At 40.8% G+C, this 17,570-nt stretch overlaps 1 protein-coding gene across 2 annotated transcripts in view; it reads left to right on the forward strand.

Annotated features, from left to right (window-relative positions):
• ebna1bp2 (EBNA1 binding protein 2) overlaps positions 1–15,852 on the forward strand; it is a 32,525-nt gene extending 16,673 nt beyond the window's left edge. For both annotated transcript variants that reach the window (XM_068037100.1, XM_068037099.1), the window contains exons 3-9: positions 266–438; positions 1,777–1,900; positions 2,693–2,782; positions 10,184–10,259; positions 10,443–10,548; positions 12,723–12,891; positions 15,322–15,852. In XM_068037100.1, coding sequence (XP_067893201.1) covers positions 266–438; positions 1,777–1,900; positions 2,693–2,782; positions 10,184–10,259; positions 10,443–10,548; positions 12,723–12,891; positions 15,322–15,372 — 789 coding nt within the window. In that variant the 3' untranslated portion in view covers positions 15,373–15,852. The remainder of the gene's footprint in view (positions 1–265; positions 439–1,776; positions 1,901–2,692; positions 2,783–10,183; positions 10,260–10,442; positions 10,549–12,722; positions 12,892–15,321) is intronic.
• Positions 15,853–17,570: the final 1,718 nt, after the last annotated feature.

Raw genomic sequence — 17,570 nt, forward strand, 5'->3', positions numbered from 1 at the left:
GGAGTATATCAGTTTCCACAGAAAGAAGTGATTTGCTTTGTTTCTAGCTACTGCATTTAATGGAGTTTACACAGTCACTGCAAATTTGGTATAATGTAACAAAACTGAATTAGACGCTACCATGTTATACCTGGAGAACACTACCACTCTGACTGTGGTGAATGCACCTTGGTCTAAAATCTTAGAGCCTTTACTTTCTATATGAAAGTGAATAATGTGCCCCTGAAATATGGTTGTGATTACGTACCTTCTTTTGGATCTTCAGGTGGGCTTGAAACAATGCTTACAAGACTTCAAGAAAAACATAGAGTGGGTGGAGAGGCTTGACATGACGAATGGCCCAGCTACTGACTTCGTAGCAAAAGCTGAAGGGAAATCTGTAGCACAGGAACGTTCAGACATTGACCCGGATGATGACTTTCAGCGTGAGATGTACTTGTAGGTACAAGGTTTAGCAGTTAAGCAGTTGGGGATACAAATGTATCCTTAAGCTTATTTTATAGAGCATTTAAAGAAATAGTAAAGGCTACAAGTATACAAAACTGGATGATATCTCAATTTTTTTTAAAGCTTAAAATTACAATTTTTCATTGAAACAGATATTAGCCAGTATGTTTTCACACTTTGCAGTAAGTTTTTTTTATTTTGTCAAAATGGGCTCATTCCTCCGATATACCTAGTCCCATGGAGATGTACAGCATGCAAATCCTGTTGCTTTTAAGGTTCAAAAATTGCCCTTGTGGGCACAAAATACTTTTTGCTGAAGGATGGTATACTAGAATTGTATTGTCAGCTCAGGCTCAGTTGGTAGTACTCTCACCTCTGAGTCAGAAGGTTGTTGACTTAAGTCCTACTCCAGAGACTTGAGCACAAAAATCTAGGCTGACACTATGTGCACTGTTGGAGGTGCCATTCTTCTAATGAGATGTTAAACTGAGGCCCAGTCCACACTCAGGTGGACGTGAAAGATCCCAGGGCACTATTTCGAAGAAGAGCAAGGGAGTTATCCCCAATATCCTGGCAAACATTTAGCTCTCAATCAACATCACTTAAAAAATCTATCTGGACATTTTGAAATGTATGGTGCACAACGCTTCTGGGAGTGGGAAAAAAAACTACAGATGCATTGGCTTTCGTGGTATTACTACAACCTTCATTGGGAGAAATGCACTTTTGAACGTTGAAGTTATTTGTTTGAACTTGGTCTTGGCCCTTTGTGTTCTATTTATCTAGGTGTGATGGAAAAGGGGGTTCTATTTAGCTGCTGGTTCTATTGGGGTGACTGACCCTGTTCAATGGGGTTTACCACTATTGTCCTTTAATCAGATTATTTCTAAGGAGTACTGCACAGCACTGTATTATGGTGTGGAAGGCAAAAAAAGGGGTTTGGTGCCAAAAATATTCCAATGTATTGTGGGTTTAAAAGGTTAGAGGTTATGAGCACAAAAAAAAGGCAGCAGTGAAATGGAAATAAATTAGGATGTCATTGTAACTAACAAGGGGAAAAAAGGGTTTTAAACTAAGGCTAATTGTATGCAGAAAGGATTAGTATAAATCTTTTTTGGCTCCTAGGCTTCTTGCTTCTGTTCAAGTTCTAGTTAATTTCGAATATTAATTCAGAATTAAATACAATGAATTGTGTAGTTTTACATATCATGACCTGGGTTGGACTGCTGCTTTTGCAAAGTAAATATTTTCCAATTTTCAGTCCAACTTCTACCAGACTGAAATTACAAAGTCCTTAGATTTTTTCTAATACTTTTACTTCTTGTTTAGTTATCGCCAAGCACAGGCAACCGTATTAAATGCGTTGCCTCGGCTGCAGCGACTAAAAATTGCAACAAAGAGACCAGATGACTACTTTGCAGAGATGGCCAAGTCAGACCAGCAAATGCAGAAGGTGGGTATCTACCAGGCTATCTTTACATATTGGAGCGATTTTAGCTTCAACTGAACATCAAGAATTAATGTGGGAAAATGTCATGCAATTCCTTAGTACGTGCTTGATGTAAATCTAAGACACTGTTTCAAAGCAACTACTTGGACCCAAAAGTTTGTTACAGGAAGAGGAAATGAGATGGCGAATGTTTAATGATCAATCCTGTAACATTGCTCAAATATGCTTAGTGACAGTTTCACCTACACAATAATATTTGAAGTCTATTTGGTAGGTCAACCTACCATTCCCAGCATAAGAAAATATCATGGATGTCAATGGCTGGGTTGGGGGTGGGGACTGGTGAGTTGTTTTTGTATTCTATAAGAAATGGAGGCTTATATAAATCCTGGTTAGTTGAATAATATTTATTGTGGGCCACAGGATGCTGCATCCACAGTGTCTACCTCATGTTCTGAGCTCCGTTGATAGCAGTCTCACCACTGAATCAGAAAGTTGTAGGTTCAAGCCCTATTCTGGATCTTAAGTGCATAATGTAGGTTGGCACTTCAGTGCAGTTCTGAGCTTCCAGAAGTGTTAATTTTCCAAGGTAATGTTAAGAGATCCTGCCAGTGGTTCAAGTAGACCTTAAAGATCCCATATGACACTATCAAAAACAAATTCACTGGTTATTCAGCTCATTGTTATTTAGAGCACCATTGCCTACATACCACTGAATGCATGTTCAAGCTCTTTTGCATATTTCTAATTAAGTAATAAGGTTATACAAGTACAATTTTTTCATTGCTTTGTTAGATTCGAGAAAAAATGATGTCGAAGCAGATCTCCATGGAAAAGTCTGAAAAGGCAAAACAGCTCCGAGCATTGCGAAAATATGGCAAGAAGGTATTTTTTTTTGCATGTGACTGTCCAGAATTTGACTTTTCCTGGTTCATTATTGTGTGATATTCATCTTCAATAGAGAATATATTAATTCATGCCTCTTGACTTATTCTGGGATTGTTAGTGGTCTTAATTTTGTGCTTATTACTTGATTTGCTCTAGTTATAAATAAAAGTTCCTTGTATTTGTAAATGCTTTACTTCTGCCAGTTGATAAAATTCAGCTACCTCTGAAAATCTTTTGAGGTCTTGCAAGAGTAGACGATGGTGCATAATTTGATGTCAGAAATTTTTAATGCATATTTGATAAGAGATAGTCATCAATGAAGCTGTGGTAGTGCAAAAGCTCCAATAATAGAGATATTATTCTAACTGAATATGAAGGTTCAGGGGTGATTCGATTGAGGTTTTTAGGACTTAGAAAGGAATTGATAGAGTCGATAAGGAGAAACTTCTTCCGCTGGTGGAGGATTCTAGGACAAGGGGACATAATGTTAAATCAGAATCAGGCCATTCAGGAGCAAAGTTAGGAAACACTTCTTCACAAAAGGTGGGTGGAAGTGTGGAATTTTCTCCACAAAAAGCTGTTCATGTAAAATATGGCATCAATAGGCCTACACCTGTTCCTATGTTCTGTGTTCTAGCAAGATCAAGTTTTGCTCACACAATAAGTTTTATGATCTTAACTGCATTGGAGATGCTGGGTAGAGAATAAATGTTTAAGATGGGGAAAATTGAAGGAATACTTAACCATTGTCAGCTATCCAGCAAGTGGCTCTACAACATTGGTAAAAGCTTGGGAACTGCTTGCCCATTCTGTTTGGTAGTGGCTATGTCATGCAAGGCACAAGGTGACCCAAAGGGGAGAAAATAAGCGAAGTGCTATATATAACACTTTGAAACTGGGGTTCATACTAATTGGGAGATGCAGTTGTTAGATTTGAGAACAAGGATATTTAGGGGTCCTTATTCTAACTGAATATTTCAGGGTTGGGTTGGCCATATGTTGCTCCAATTTGGTTCAACTTTCACACCCTACCTAGTAATCGCTTTGATTTTATTTCACCTTTCAAATTGTAACTATTTGCTTACTGGCCCGGATTTTGCAATCAGTGGCAAAGTGATGGCGTTCACCGCTGATTGCACAAAGAAATACAATTTTGCCTGTTCATAGGCTGCAGCAAGCACTTCCACTTCTTGCCACAGCATGGCCCAATGTCGAAAGCCTCTGCGAGGCCTAACAATGTGATGCATTGCCAGCAAAGCCATGCCCCCATAGTGAGACCATGAGCAGAAGACATGTCCCTTGAAGGTCAGTCTTCAGTTCAATGGTAGGTGAGTGTTTTATTATGATTTTAAATACTTTTAAACACTTTGAACACTTAAAAACTTTTATAAAATTTGAAATTGTTATAAACTTAAATACTTTGAAGCACTTCTAAATACTTTCAAAAACTTTTTAAAACTTTTAAATAATTTAACAAACTTTCACTGCCCCTGGAGAACATCTTGGACAGTGGACCTGAGAACCTGAAATACTTAAAACTGTCAGAGAAAAGAGCAAATGGTATTTCCATAAAATAAATTCCGATCCCATTTCACACTAGCAGCACACAAATCTCCCTCCCCCTCTCTATCCTAGTCTTAAATTGCACTGGACCTGTCCAGAGTGATTCAGAAGATGCTTCCTCCACCCCCTGCTTCCTCCACCCCCACCCCACCGTCCCAAACCTTTGACTTCACAAATGTGCTAAGAAAGGATGTGCAAAAACTAGGATTTATAATCCTTATTACACCAATAACATTGAGTCCTTCCAGAAAAGAAGGCAGTGGAAAAACACAAGTGCTTTGTTTGTTTTTAATACCCTATATTAAGTCCACAATAAACAGTCATCTTCTGCTTGTCATCTCTTCCACTGACAGCATTGCATGTAATTTATGGTGTTAAATGCTTATTGGTGAGTGTATTCTGCTTCAGACATGCATTTAAACTACTCGTAACTGACAACATCATAAGTCCATGTATTTCAAAGATTTCCTTCTGCTCACTGTATGCCAGGAAGTAAAGATACAAAGATCTTTCTTCAAAGAGTGCAATTTCAATCCATAGTTATTTTGTCTTTTTTTGCCTTGTTCAAGATTCTGTGTCTCAGAAACCCAGATTTTACTAAATGATGCAGAAGTGAATACACTCTCAGCTATAATGAGCCCCGAGGTTTTAAACAGTACAGGAAATGACTTTGAAGTTAATTTGTATGGAGACTGCTGGATTGTCATGTGATAGTCAATATGTTTGATTAACTTTAAACATTTCAACGTGAACTTTTCAAGCTGTCTAAGGATAACTTTGACTTCACTGCTTTGGAAAGTAAAATTGGTTTCTACTGTATTTCTTTTTTTAATCCAATTTGCAACAGAATCTCAAGATTTTAACTAGTGATTTTTTTTTCAAATTGCAATGAAATTTATAACTAAGTTTATGTGCAAAAAAGAGATCCAACAAGATCATAAAATTCACGCTGCTGGTACCTTTCTAATGGTAGATGCGTTCCAGAGCAGGCACTGTGCCTCCTAGCGTCAGCCCTAAAAAAAGATTGAAAATACGTATAACTTCTGGGCAAACAGCCCATATTGCCAAATTACAGGTCCCTGCCGCTTTATAAACCGGCCCAGCGGACCATCAGCGTGCGCTGTTCCAGAGCCCATTGAGGCACACTGCAACTTCGGTTTTCAGCACAAGTGCGATGGCCGGAAGTTGCAGTGCCATTGCAGCCCTCCATAGCGGTGAATGTCTCAGCGTTTGCTGCTATTGGAATTACAAAATCTGGGCAAGTATGCTTAGGGAGGAATTTTTTTTTCCTGAAGACTAGATAATGAAGACCAGAACCCAGCTACCTGCTGAGAGCCTCAATTATTTTCTGGAAGAGCTGAATCAGTCCCTCAGCACTCAAATTGATAAATTGGAGAAGGTTGATATGCCTTACCTTTTAACATTAAGGTATTGGAATATATTGGATGTGTCAATTTATAATATGCAATGCACTATTATGTTACTTATGAGTAGCAACTTGGTCAAAGATGCAAAGTTTCTTATGACTATAGTATAACTAACAAAACTGCTGGATAGGTAAAAAGCCAGACATATGCACTGTTCCTGGATTGCAAAATATCTCGTGATGTAATTAATATATTCTTTCTAACATGAAAATAGCAATTTTTGAACTACAGCAATTATTGTAGTTATCTATATAAGAGCACAAATAGGAGCAGGAGGAGACCATACGGCCCTCGAGCCTGCTATGCCATTCAATAAGATCATGGCTGATCTGATCTTGGCCTCAACTGCACTTTTTTGCTTGTTCCCTATAACCCTTGACTCCCCTATAGCTCAGGAATCTGTCGATATGAAGGACTAGCCATTTGTTTCAGTATAGTTCTCTGCAAACGCATCAAACAATTATTCTATTATTTCATGTGTTCTCAATTCAGTATGTTGACTTTCTCTTGTCATGACTACTCAGTTGTTTCTTACAGCTGGAAGGCACAATAGACCTTTTCACCTCTGGCTCAGGGTTTGAATCTGTCCTTTTACAGTTCAGTTTCATGCAATGGTACAAAATGTACATCATCAAGAAGTGCATTTATCAAGAGAACATTTTATCTGGTTCTCTGTTAACGCAATTTTTCTGGTTGCTATGTTATCATTTTAACAGAAAACAGAGAGTCGGGATAAAAAGATCCTTTTCAGGTTGGCAAGATGTAACTAGTGGGGTGCCACAGGGTTCTGTCCTCGGACCCCAACTATTTACAATCTTATATTAATGGCTTGAATGCAGGGATAGCCAAATTTGCAGATGACACAAAAGTAGGTGGGATAGTAAGTTGCAATAAAGAAATCAGAAATTTACAAATGGATATGGATAGGTTAGGTGAATGGGCCAAAATTTGGCAGATGGAGTTTAACATGGATAACTGTGAGGTTATCCATTTTGGTCAGAAGAATAGAAAGGCAAATTATTATCTAATTGGAGAGAAACTTCAGAGTGCTTCGGTGCAGAGGGATCTGGGTGCCCTCCTGCATGAATCGCAGAAAACTAGTATGCAGGTGCAGCAGGTAATAAGGAAGGTAAATGGAATTTTGGCATTTATTGCTAAAGGAATAGAGTATAAAAGTAGGGAAGTGTTGCTGCAACTGTACAAGGCATTAGTGAGACCGCACCTGGAGTATTGCGTACAGTTTTGGTCCCCTTACTTGAGGAGGGATGTAGTTGCATTGGAGGCAATTCAGAGGAGGTTCACTAGATTGATTCCAGAGTTGAGGGGTTTGTCTTATGAAGAGAGGTTGAGCAGTTTAGGCCTTTACTCTCTAGAGTTTAGAAGAATAAGAGATCTAACATCAGTGGTAGGGAAATTATTGGAAAAAATTCTGAGGGACAGGATTAATCTCCACTTGGAGAGGCAGGGATTAATCAGGGATAGTCAGCACGGCTTTGTCAGGGGGAGATAGTGTCTAACAAACTTGATTGAATTTTTCGAGGTGGTAACTGGATGTGTAGATGAGGGTAAAGCAGTTGATGTCGTCTACATGGACTTCAGTAAGGCTTTTGATAAGGTCCTGCATGGGAGATTGGTTAAGAAAGTAAAAGCCCATGGGATCCAGGGTAATTTGGCAAATTGGATTCAAAATTGGCTTAGTGGAAGGAGGCAGAGGGTGATGGTAGAGGGTTGTTTTTGTGAATAGAGGCCTGTGACCCGTGGGGTACCACAGGGATCGGTGCTGAGACCCTTGCTGTTTGTAGTGTACATTAATGATGGGCAGAGGCGTGGCAAATGGAGTTTAATCCTGAGAAGTGTGAGGTGATGCACTTTGGGAGGTCTAACAAGGCAAGGGAATATACAATGGATGGTAGGACCCTGGGGAGTACAGAGGGTCAGAGGGACCTTGGGGTGCTTGTCCATAGATCACTGAAGGCAGCAGCACAAGTAGATAAGGTGGTTAGGAAGGCATACTGGATGCTTACTTTTATTAGCTGAGGAATAGAATATAAGAGCAGGGAGGTTATGATGGAGCTGTTTAAAACTCTAGTTAGGCCACAGCTGGAGTACAGTGTGCAGTTCTGGTCACCACACTATAGGAAGGATGTGATTGCACTGCAGAGGAGATTCACCAGGATGTTGCCTGGGCTGGAGCATTTCAGTTATGAAGACAGCATGGATATGCTGGGGTTCTTTTCCTTGGAGCAGAGAAGGCTGAGGGGGGACTTGATTGAGGTATACAAAATTATGAGGGGCATTGATAGGATAGATAGGAAGAAACTTTTTCCCTTCGCGGAGATGTCAATAACTAGGGGGCATCGATTTAAGGCAAGGGGCAGAAGGTTTAGAGGGGAGTTGAGAAATTTTTTCACCCTGAGGGTGATTGGAATCTGGAACACACTGCCTGAAAAGGTGGTAGAGGCAGGAACATTCACGACATTTAAGAAGTATTTAGATGAACACTTGAAACGCCATAACATACAAGGCTACGGGCCAAGTGCGGGGAAATGGGATTAGTTAGGATGGGTGCTCAATGCTCGGCGCAGGCGCGTTGGGCCGAAGGGCCTGTTTCTGTGCTGTAAAACTCTATGACTGTATCTAATTGAGGTATATAAGATGATTAAGGGGATTGACAAAGTAGACGTAGAGAGGATGTTTCCTCTGGTGGGGCAATCGAGAACGAGAGGTCATAGTTTTAGGATAAGGGGTAGCAGATTTTAAAACAGATGAGGAGAAATTACTTCTCTCAAAGGATCGTGAGTCTGTGGAACTCACTACTCCAGAGTGCGGTGGATGCCGGGACATTGAGTAAATTTGAGGAGAGACAGATTTTTAATTAGTAAAGGGTTGAAGGGTTATGGAGAACTGGCAGGAAAGTGGAGTTGAGGCCGAGATGAGATCAGCCACGATCGTATTGAATGGCGGAGCAGGGTCGAGGGGCTGAATTGCCTACTCCTGCTCCTAGTTCTTATGTTATTTGTTTTGGTAGTAAGAATAGACAAACAGAATATTTTTTAAAAGACGTGAAACTTCTAAATGTTCATGTTCAGAGACTTGGATCTACTTGTCCAATAACACTAATTTAGTATGCAGGTACAGCAAACAATTAAGGAGGCAAATTGCATGTTGGCCTTTATTACATGAAGATTGGAGTACAAGAATAAGAAAGTCTTGCTGCAATTGTATAGAGCTTTGGTGAGACCACATTTGGAGTAGTGTGCAGTTTTCGACTCCATATTTAAGGAAAGATACATTTGCCTTTGAGGCAGTACAGCGAAGGTTCATTAGATTCGTTCCTGGGGTGAAAGGGTTGTTCCATGATGAGAGGCTGAGTAAATTGGGCCTATGCTGTCTGCAGTTTAGAAAATGAGAGGTGATCTCATTGCAACATACAGGATTCTGAAGGGGCTTGACAGTATAGACACTGAGAAGTTGTTTCTGCTGTTTGCAGAATCTAGAAAACAGGGGCACAGCCTCAGGATAAGGGGCCAATCATTTAGGACTGAGATGAGAAATTTCTTCACGGAGGGTTGTGAATCTTTGGAATTCGCTACCCCAGAGGGTTAGAGTTAAAGAGATACAGCACTGAAACAGGCCCTACAGCCCACCAAGTCTGTGCTGACCGTCAGCCACCCATTTATACTAATCCTACATTAATCCCATATTCCCTACCACCTACCTACACTAGGGGCAATTTACAATGGCCAATTTACCTATCAACCTGCAAGTCTTTGGCGGTGGGAGGAAACCAGAGCACCCAGCGAAACCCCACGCAGTCACAGGGCGAACTTGCAAACTCCGCACAGGCAGTACCCAGAACTGAACCTGGGTCACTGGAGCTGTGAGGCTGCGGTGCTAGCCACTGCGCCGCCCTTGGTTGTGGATGCTCCATCGTTGAGTATGCTCAAGGCTGAAAGAGACAGACTTCTGACCTCCCAGAATCGAAGGATGTGGTTAGTGAGCGGGAAAGTGAAATTGGGGCACAATATTAGCCGTGCTCATAGTGAATGGCAGAGCGGGCTCGAAGGGCTATATGGCCTACTCCTGTTCCTTGTTCTTAGGATAATAAAACCCTCTGTAGTGGGCTTGCAATACAAATGCAGCATTAACATTCTAACCACTGGCAGAAGCTTGTTGATACTTGATTTAGTTTTACAGCTGAAGGAAATTAGACACTGGTAGATAGTAGCTTCAAAATTCAAGCTTTGCTGAAATAAATTTTCGTATATACTTAAGTTATGAAAAATAGAACATGTCCTTAACGTAGGAGCATTGGGTGGCTTGTTTTATTTTTCAGTCTAGGAGTGTACTACCCTTTCGTCCAAGGTGATTTGTAACCTGTCAATCAATATTGTTCTTTTGGCCATAGGTTCAAATCGAAGTTATACAGAAGCGTCAAAAAGAAAAGAAAGCCATGATGACGGCAGTGAAAAAGTATCAGAAAGGTTTGTTCTGTGTTTTTGTCCCTATACGTCATAAGATTTGGAGATTTTTGTTGCAATTTTAACCCTGTTTCACCAGAACCCAAGAGATTGGAACAAACCAGATATATGTGTAAGTGTTTGTGTATACGCACTAGTAAAAGTACAGATGCATGATATTTTGATTCTGAATTCTTTGATCTTCAGGACTTTCTGACAAACTGGAATTCCTTGAGGGTGATAAGGATTCTTCAGAAGCAAAGAAAGAAGGTGGTGGAAGATTAGCGGCTGGAACTGCACAGCAGAAGAAAGGGTAAGAGATTATATTGGTGAAAAGAGTTCACCCTCAATCCTTATTGTGTTTCTCAATGATCAATGACTTCAAGAGGACGTTGGATGGCCACCTGAGAGAAATAGACTTGCAGGGCTATGGAGATCGAGCCGGGGAGTGGGACTGACAGCATAGCTCCATGGCGAGCCGACATGGACTCGATGGGCCAAATGGCCTCCTGTGCCGTAAATGACTCTATGACTGTTATCCGGTGCAATTGAGCAGAAAGTCAGAAAAAGCTGGGAGGTAACCTTTCACTATACGCATCTGGAGTCCATTCACGTAATGCCATTAAAAAATAGCTTGCAACTTTCTGACTGAAGGTTGGAAATCAAAGTCATTAATGCAAGAACCTACCATTTAGAAGGGGAAAAAAGTATATGTTGCACGCCCAGGGAGGGGAACCATGACACCCTTTATGACTTGTATACACCTTTATTATGTGTAATACCTGGAATAGACTAGTGCAGCATATGTAAACTATTCTTGTGTGCCAGTTAGTGCCAAATCGCAATTCCTCAGATACTGAAGAAGTCCGTGTCCATATGCAGCAAGACCTGGACAACATTCAGGCTTGGGCCGATAAGTAGCAATTAATATTCGCGCCATACAAATGCCAGGCAATGACGATCTCCAATAAGAGCCTAATTAGATTAGATTAGAGATACAGCACTGAAACAGGCCCTTCGGCCCACCGAGTCTGTGCCGAACATCAACCACCCATTCATACTAATCCTACACTAATCCCATATGCCTACCAAACATCCCCACCTGTCCTTGTATTTCCCTACCACCTACCTATACTAGTGACAATTTATAATGGCCAATTTACCTATCAACCTGCAAGTCTTTTGGCTTGTGGGAGGAAACCGGAGCACCCGGAGAAAACCCACGCAGACACAGGGAGAACTTGCAAACTCCACACAGGCAGTACCCGGAATCGAACCCGGGTCCCTGGAGCTGTGAGGCTGCGGTGCTAACCACTGTGCCGCCCCCTCTCATCTCCCCTTGACACTCAACGGCATTACCATCACTGAATCCCCCACTATCAACACCCTGGGGGTTACCAATGACCAGAAACTTAACTGGAGCAGCCACATAAATACTGTGGCTACAAGAGCAGGTCAGAGGCTGGGAAATTTTGCAGTGAGTAACCCACCGCCTCACTCCCCAAAGCCTGTGCACCATCTACAAGGCACAAGTCAGGAGTGTGATGGAATACTCTCCACTTGCCTAGATGAGTGCTGCTCCAACAACACTCAGGAAACCTTTTACCATCCAGGACAAAGCAGCCTGCTTGATTGGCACCCCATCCACTGCCTTAAACATTTACTCCCTCCACCACTGATGCACAGTGGCAGCAGTGTATACTATATACAAGTTGCACTGCAGCAACTCACCTCACTTCCTTCGATAGCACCTTCCAAACCCACGACCTCTTTCCCCCTAGAAGAACAAGGACAGCAGACGCATGGAAACACCACCACCTGCAAGTTCCCCTCCAAGTCACACGCCATCCTGACTTATAAATATATCACAGTTCCTTTACTGTCGCTGGATCAAAATCTGGAACTCCCTCCCTAACAGCACTGTGGGTGTACCCATACCAGGTGAACTGCAACGGTTCAAGAAGGCAATTCACCACCACCTCTCGAGGGCAATTGGGGATGGTCAACAAATGCTGGCCTTGCAAGTGATGCCCATATCCCATGAACGAATAAAAAGTAGTTAGTTGAAGATTGCTTTTCATAGGCCTAGGAGCGAGTTACATACTTACTCTGTAGGAAATATGTTGCTATAGATGGACTTAACTAGAGGACGGACCTTCAAAAAAAAAAACTAAATCCAATAACCCACAGGTTGTAGTCATGGTCAAACAGCACAGACACTTCGGCCCATCGTGTCTGTGCCAGCTATCAAGCACCCACCTATTCTAATCCCATTTTCCAGCACTTGGCCCGTAGCCTTGTATGCTATGGCGTTTCAAGTGGTCATCTAAGTATTTCCTATATGTTGTACTCCAGTTAATACCAGAACCATAACTTTATGCATCTGTGTCTTTTAATCCTGGACTTATTTAAGTAGCCCATAACTGAATAAAATTGTAGGACTGATGAAATTGGTTAACAACAGTCAATTGTTCATTTTTAACCCAGAATAAATGCTAAGAGGAAATACCGAAATGAGAAGTTTGGTTTTGGAGGAAAGAAGAGAGGCTTAAAGTGGAACACCAGAGACAGTCACAATGATGTCTCCAGCTTCAGATCAAAAGTTGCACATTCCAAAAGCAACAGTTTTGGAAAAGGAGGAAAGAAAAATACAAATGTGAGTATGTTTTCTATTAGTATTATAGTTGCTACACTGGGGTGGTGACCATTGTTAAAACAATATCCTATTAATAGCAAGATGGCCAGCTCATTAATGTTCAATGTGTGTGTGTTTACATGCATTCTGCAATGAACTTTAATTTTGTCTATGCTTGCTGTTTCCTAGAACAATGCAAAGCTTAATCACACTGCCCTGCATTCTCCCCTTAGTTCATATCTTCCTCTTTTTATCCACTATGTGTAGAACTGTTGTCGGATTTTGACTGTCACTGCAAAAAATGAAATTCTAGAAATAGGGATGTTGGAGCGTTTTCATCCTCTATTTGAAAAGCATTATTCAAATAAAGAAAAATTAATAACTTGGGAATGGGGACAGATTTTCCTTTTCTAGTCTTCCTGCTGTTGGCAGATGTCAAATCTTCTCCATGGATATCCTCATCCAATGCATGTCAAGTTGGGAACTAACAGAAAAGGAACTGAAAGTTTTGTCCATTCCTACTATGTGGTGTACGTGGACTTCCAATAGGTATTTGATAAAGTGCCAAGTAACAGACATGTCAGCAAAGTTTATACGCATGGAATAAACAGTGGCAGCATGGATATGAAATTGGCTGAGTGACAGGAAACAAAGTACTAGTTGGGAAGGTATATAATGGAGTTCCTAGGGATCAGTGTTCGGACCATTGTTTTTCTTGATATATGTTAGTGGCCTAGGCTTGGGTGTACAGGGCACAATTTCAAAACTGCGGATGACACAAAACTTGGAAGTATTATGAACTGCGAGGAGGATAGTGATAAACTTTAAGAAGACATATACAGGTTGGTGGAATGGATGGACAAGTGGTAGATGAAATTTAATGCAGAAAAGAAGTGATTCATTTTATAGGATGAATGAGGAGAAACAATATAAACTAAAGGGTACAGTTCTAAAGCGAGTGCAGGAGCAGAGGAACCTGGGGGGTATATGTGTACAAATCATTGAAGGTTGCAGGGCAGGTTGAGAAAGCGGTTAATAAAGCATATGGGATCCTGGGCTTTATAAATAGGGCTGTGCTGTCGTGGTGGTCTGCCAAAGGGCAGATCCCCTGCTGTTTCTCCACCTAGGAGAGATGAGCATGACTAGGAAACAGGGTATATGAGGTGGTTTCCCGTTGCCTTTCTCAGACCGGAATGGGAATTAAACCCACGCTATTGATGTTGTTCTGAACCACACGCTATCCATCTAGCCAACTGAGCTGTCTGTTCCCCATAACTAGGAGCATAGAGTACAAAAACAAGGAAGTTATGATAAACCTGTGTAAAACACTGGTTTGGTTCAATTGGAGTATTGTGTCCAGTTCTGGGCACTGCTCTTTCTGAAGGATGTTAAACCATTAGAGAGGGTTTAGAAAAGATTCATGAGAATGGTTCCAGGGATGAGGAACTTCAGTTACGTGAATAGGTTGGAGAAGCTAGGTCTGTTCTCCTTGGAGCAGAGAAGATTAAAAGGAGATTTGATAGAGGTGTTCAAAATCATGGGGGGGGTCTAGACAGAGTAGATAGGGAGAAACTGTTCCCTTTGGCCGAAAGATCCAGAGCGCATCGATTTAAAGTGATTGGCAAAAGAAGCAACAGCAACATGAGGAAAAATGTTTTCATGCAGCGAGGATCTGGAATGCACTGCCTAAGAGTGTGGTGGAGGCAGATTCAATCGAGGCATTCAAAAGAGAGCTGGTTAATTATCTGAAGAACAAAAATTTGTGGGGGAGTGGGACTAGATGAATTGCTCTTGCAGAGAGCTGACATGGGCATGATGGGTCAAATGGCCTCCTGTGCTGTGACCATTCTATCATTCTATGATGGTGTTAAGTGTTAGTGCACTTAGAACAGATTTTAAATGGAATGTAATTCTTATTGATACCATTTGTAGTTGTGTTTTAGGTCATAAGCTGAACTATTCACTTGAGTTATTTGGGTTCTATGCTTAGACAATTTTGACTAAATCTATTAAGGAAAACACTGACTATTTTAAACTCTTCCAATAATTCCCAATGTTGCCAAGACCTGTTTCTTTTGTAACCAAAAATTTTAACAGATCAACTTCCCATCATGTTTTTGTTGCAGTACTACAATGAATTGCATTATTTTAATTTAAAGAAATAAAAAAAGTCCTACTGAGAAATGCTGAACGCATATACAGTGGTAGCAGGGAGAGTTCTAGTATTGGTATCTACTGTCTTTAGTGGAGGAGCAGGGAAATCAGAAGAAAAAGTCTTTAGTGAAGCTACATTTACAGTATATATGTCCTCTTCACTTTGACGCTTCTGCCTTTCGGAGTAGTTTCTGTTCCTTTCAATTCCAAAACATAATTTTTCTTTCGGGAGGAAAGTGAAGAATGCATAAAACCTGTTCACTGTGAATTTGTTTGTAATGTGTCTTTAATTTGCAGAAGCGTCCTGGCAAAAAGAATAGACAGAAGATGAAAAACAGAGCACGATAATGAACTGAAAATAGAGATGGATTTTACTATCCTGTTTCCCCACGGTGTGGGGTTTAGTGAACTTGGTTTTGCTCTTTTGTTTCTGTATTTTTACATGAGGATACTGGATATTGCCTCTGGAAGAAGGAAAATACCTGCTTTTGATTAAGACTTTACAATGTTATTGGTTGAAGCTTGTTTGTTGTGGATGCTATCAAAATCTGGAAAAAGTTGACTTATCAAATGTTGGTGTGATATGTTTTTGTAAATCACTTCAGAAATTACTGTTAAAAGTAATGGTTTCTACCTATGGCCAGCTAACTTTAACTATAGACAGATTGTACCATTTAATTACTTATCACTGGATATCTTGTGTTTAAAATAACTTCCAAAATTCAGTGTTTGAAAGACCACTGACTTGTTCCTAGGATAAGCTTGTACATTTGTAGTAACCACAGGACTGTTAAACAATGCAAAAATAAATCCCAACATCTCATTTTCCATCATCTAGTCTGAGTATTTACATAATGTAACATTTGCTTTGCAGTGCAGAAAAAATGTGGTATTTCAGCATTTGACTCCCATTAGATCATTTTAGTCTCATGTTGTTTGGCATCTGCTCTCCTCCAGGGCAGGAGATTATGATTAAATCTATCCCACCCTCGCTAAGCACCTTTAGGATGACTGAGTCACTTCATTGTATCAGGATGATCCAGAACAGCATTAGTAGGAACTGAGTTAGAGTAACAACCTAGCCAAATCATTCCATTAGTAATTCTTCCAGGATTTACTCCGTCTGGACACTTTTTTTTTTAGAAAGACTGCAGTGAAAGTAGGAACAACAATTCCTAGCGACCAGACGTAACATTTCTTTGCTGTTTTCATTTTCTGTTTTCTTATAGCTTTTTCTCTTTAGTCATATTTTATTTCTGTTCCTGAGTGTTTTTTCTAGTCGAGGTATCATGCTGATTTATTTAGTGATCTAGAGAAGGATTGAGCGTCAAGGTTAGTAAGAGAAGGGAAGATTGGAAGAATCACCATGACCTCTCAGTACCAGCTATTACATGACTCTGGGATCAGATAGGCTGTCTTTCCTCAGCAATAATGGTATGTGATGTTGGGAGTTCAGATTAGGAGAAAAACTAGTGTTCATTAACTGCATATTTATACTTACAGAACTGTAAGGATTTCACTGAGAAAATCAGAAGACTGTAAACAGTTGGAATAAACCTTCATCAAATGAAGAGGGCACCCATATCAGCATAAATAGTGGGGGTGAGTGATTAAATTTGGGAAGATGTGGTAAATCAAAGAGTAGAGACAAGGCGAGAGAGAAAGGTATTAATATGGGAAAAGATAAACAGACCGTGATAGGAAGAGACAGTGAGTACAAATCTAAGAATAAGTCGGCAGACAAGGCTAGAGGCTACAAAAATAATAAAAAGACAAAACTAAACGCTCTGTATCTGAATGCACGTAGCACTTGAAACAAAACCGATGAACTGAAAGCGCAAATAGAAATAAATAAATATGATCTAATAGCCATTAAAGAGACATGGCTACAGGATGACATAGATTTGGACCTGATTATTGAAAGGTACATGACGTTTAGAAAGGATGGGAAGCTAGGAAAAGGTGGAGGGGTGGCTTTCTTTAAAAGCCTGCCACCTGACCTGAACACAATGACGTGTCGGGGTCGGGTCGCGCTTCCGGGTCCGGCATTCGGGCTCGGGTCGGGCCGGGTCGGACACGCTCTATCACGGGTAAGTGGCTCCAATGTTAATTTAATTTTTGGACTAGAAAGGTGGTTTTGTTAGTTATTTTAAGCTTGTGCAGATCAGCCACAAAGTGAAAAACGGAAGGTAAGTTAACTGATGGTCGGATTGGGTCGGGTCGGGCATGGGAAAAAATGGAAGGACTCGAGCCAGGTCGGGCTCGGGTCAGATGTGGTTCTGATGGGTTCAGGTTGGTTTTTTTTTTTTGCAGACCCGAGCAGGCCTTTAGCTCTGTCAGTTAATAGGATTAGCACAATAGAGAGGGGTGACCTAAGTTCAGGAAACCAGGATGTAGAAGCAGTTTGAGATGAGAAATGATAAAGGCAAGAAGTCACTTTTGGGAGTGGTGGTACAGGCCCCCCAACAGTTAACACACAGTAGGAGGGGGTATAAAGGAAGAAATAATGGGTGCTTGTCAGAAAGGTACAGCAATAATCATGGGGG

This window comes from Heterodontus francisci, chromosome 8 (assembly GCF_036365525.1).
Source record: "Heterodontus francisci isolate sHetFra1 chromosome 8, sHetFra1.hap1, whole genome shotgun sequence".
Classification (NCBI taxonomy): Eukaryota; Metazoa; Chordata; class Chondrichthyes; order Heterodontiformes; family Heterodontidae; genus Heterodontus; species Heterodontus francisci.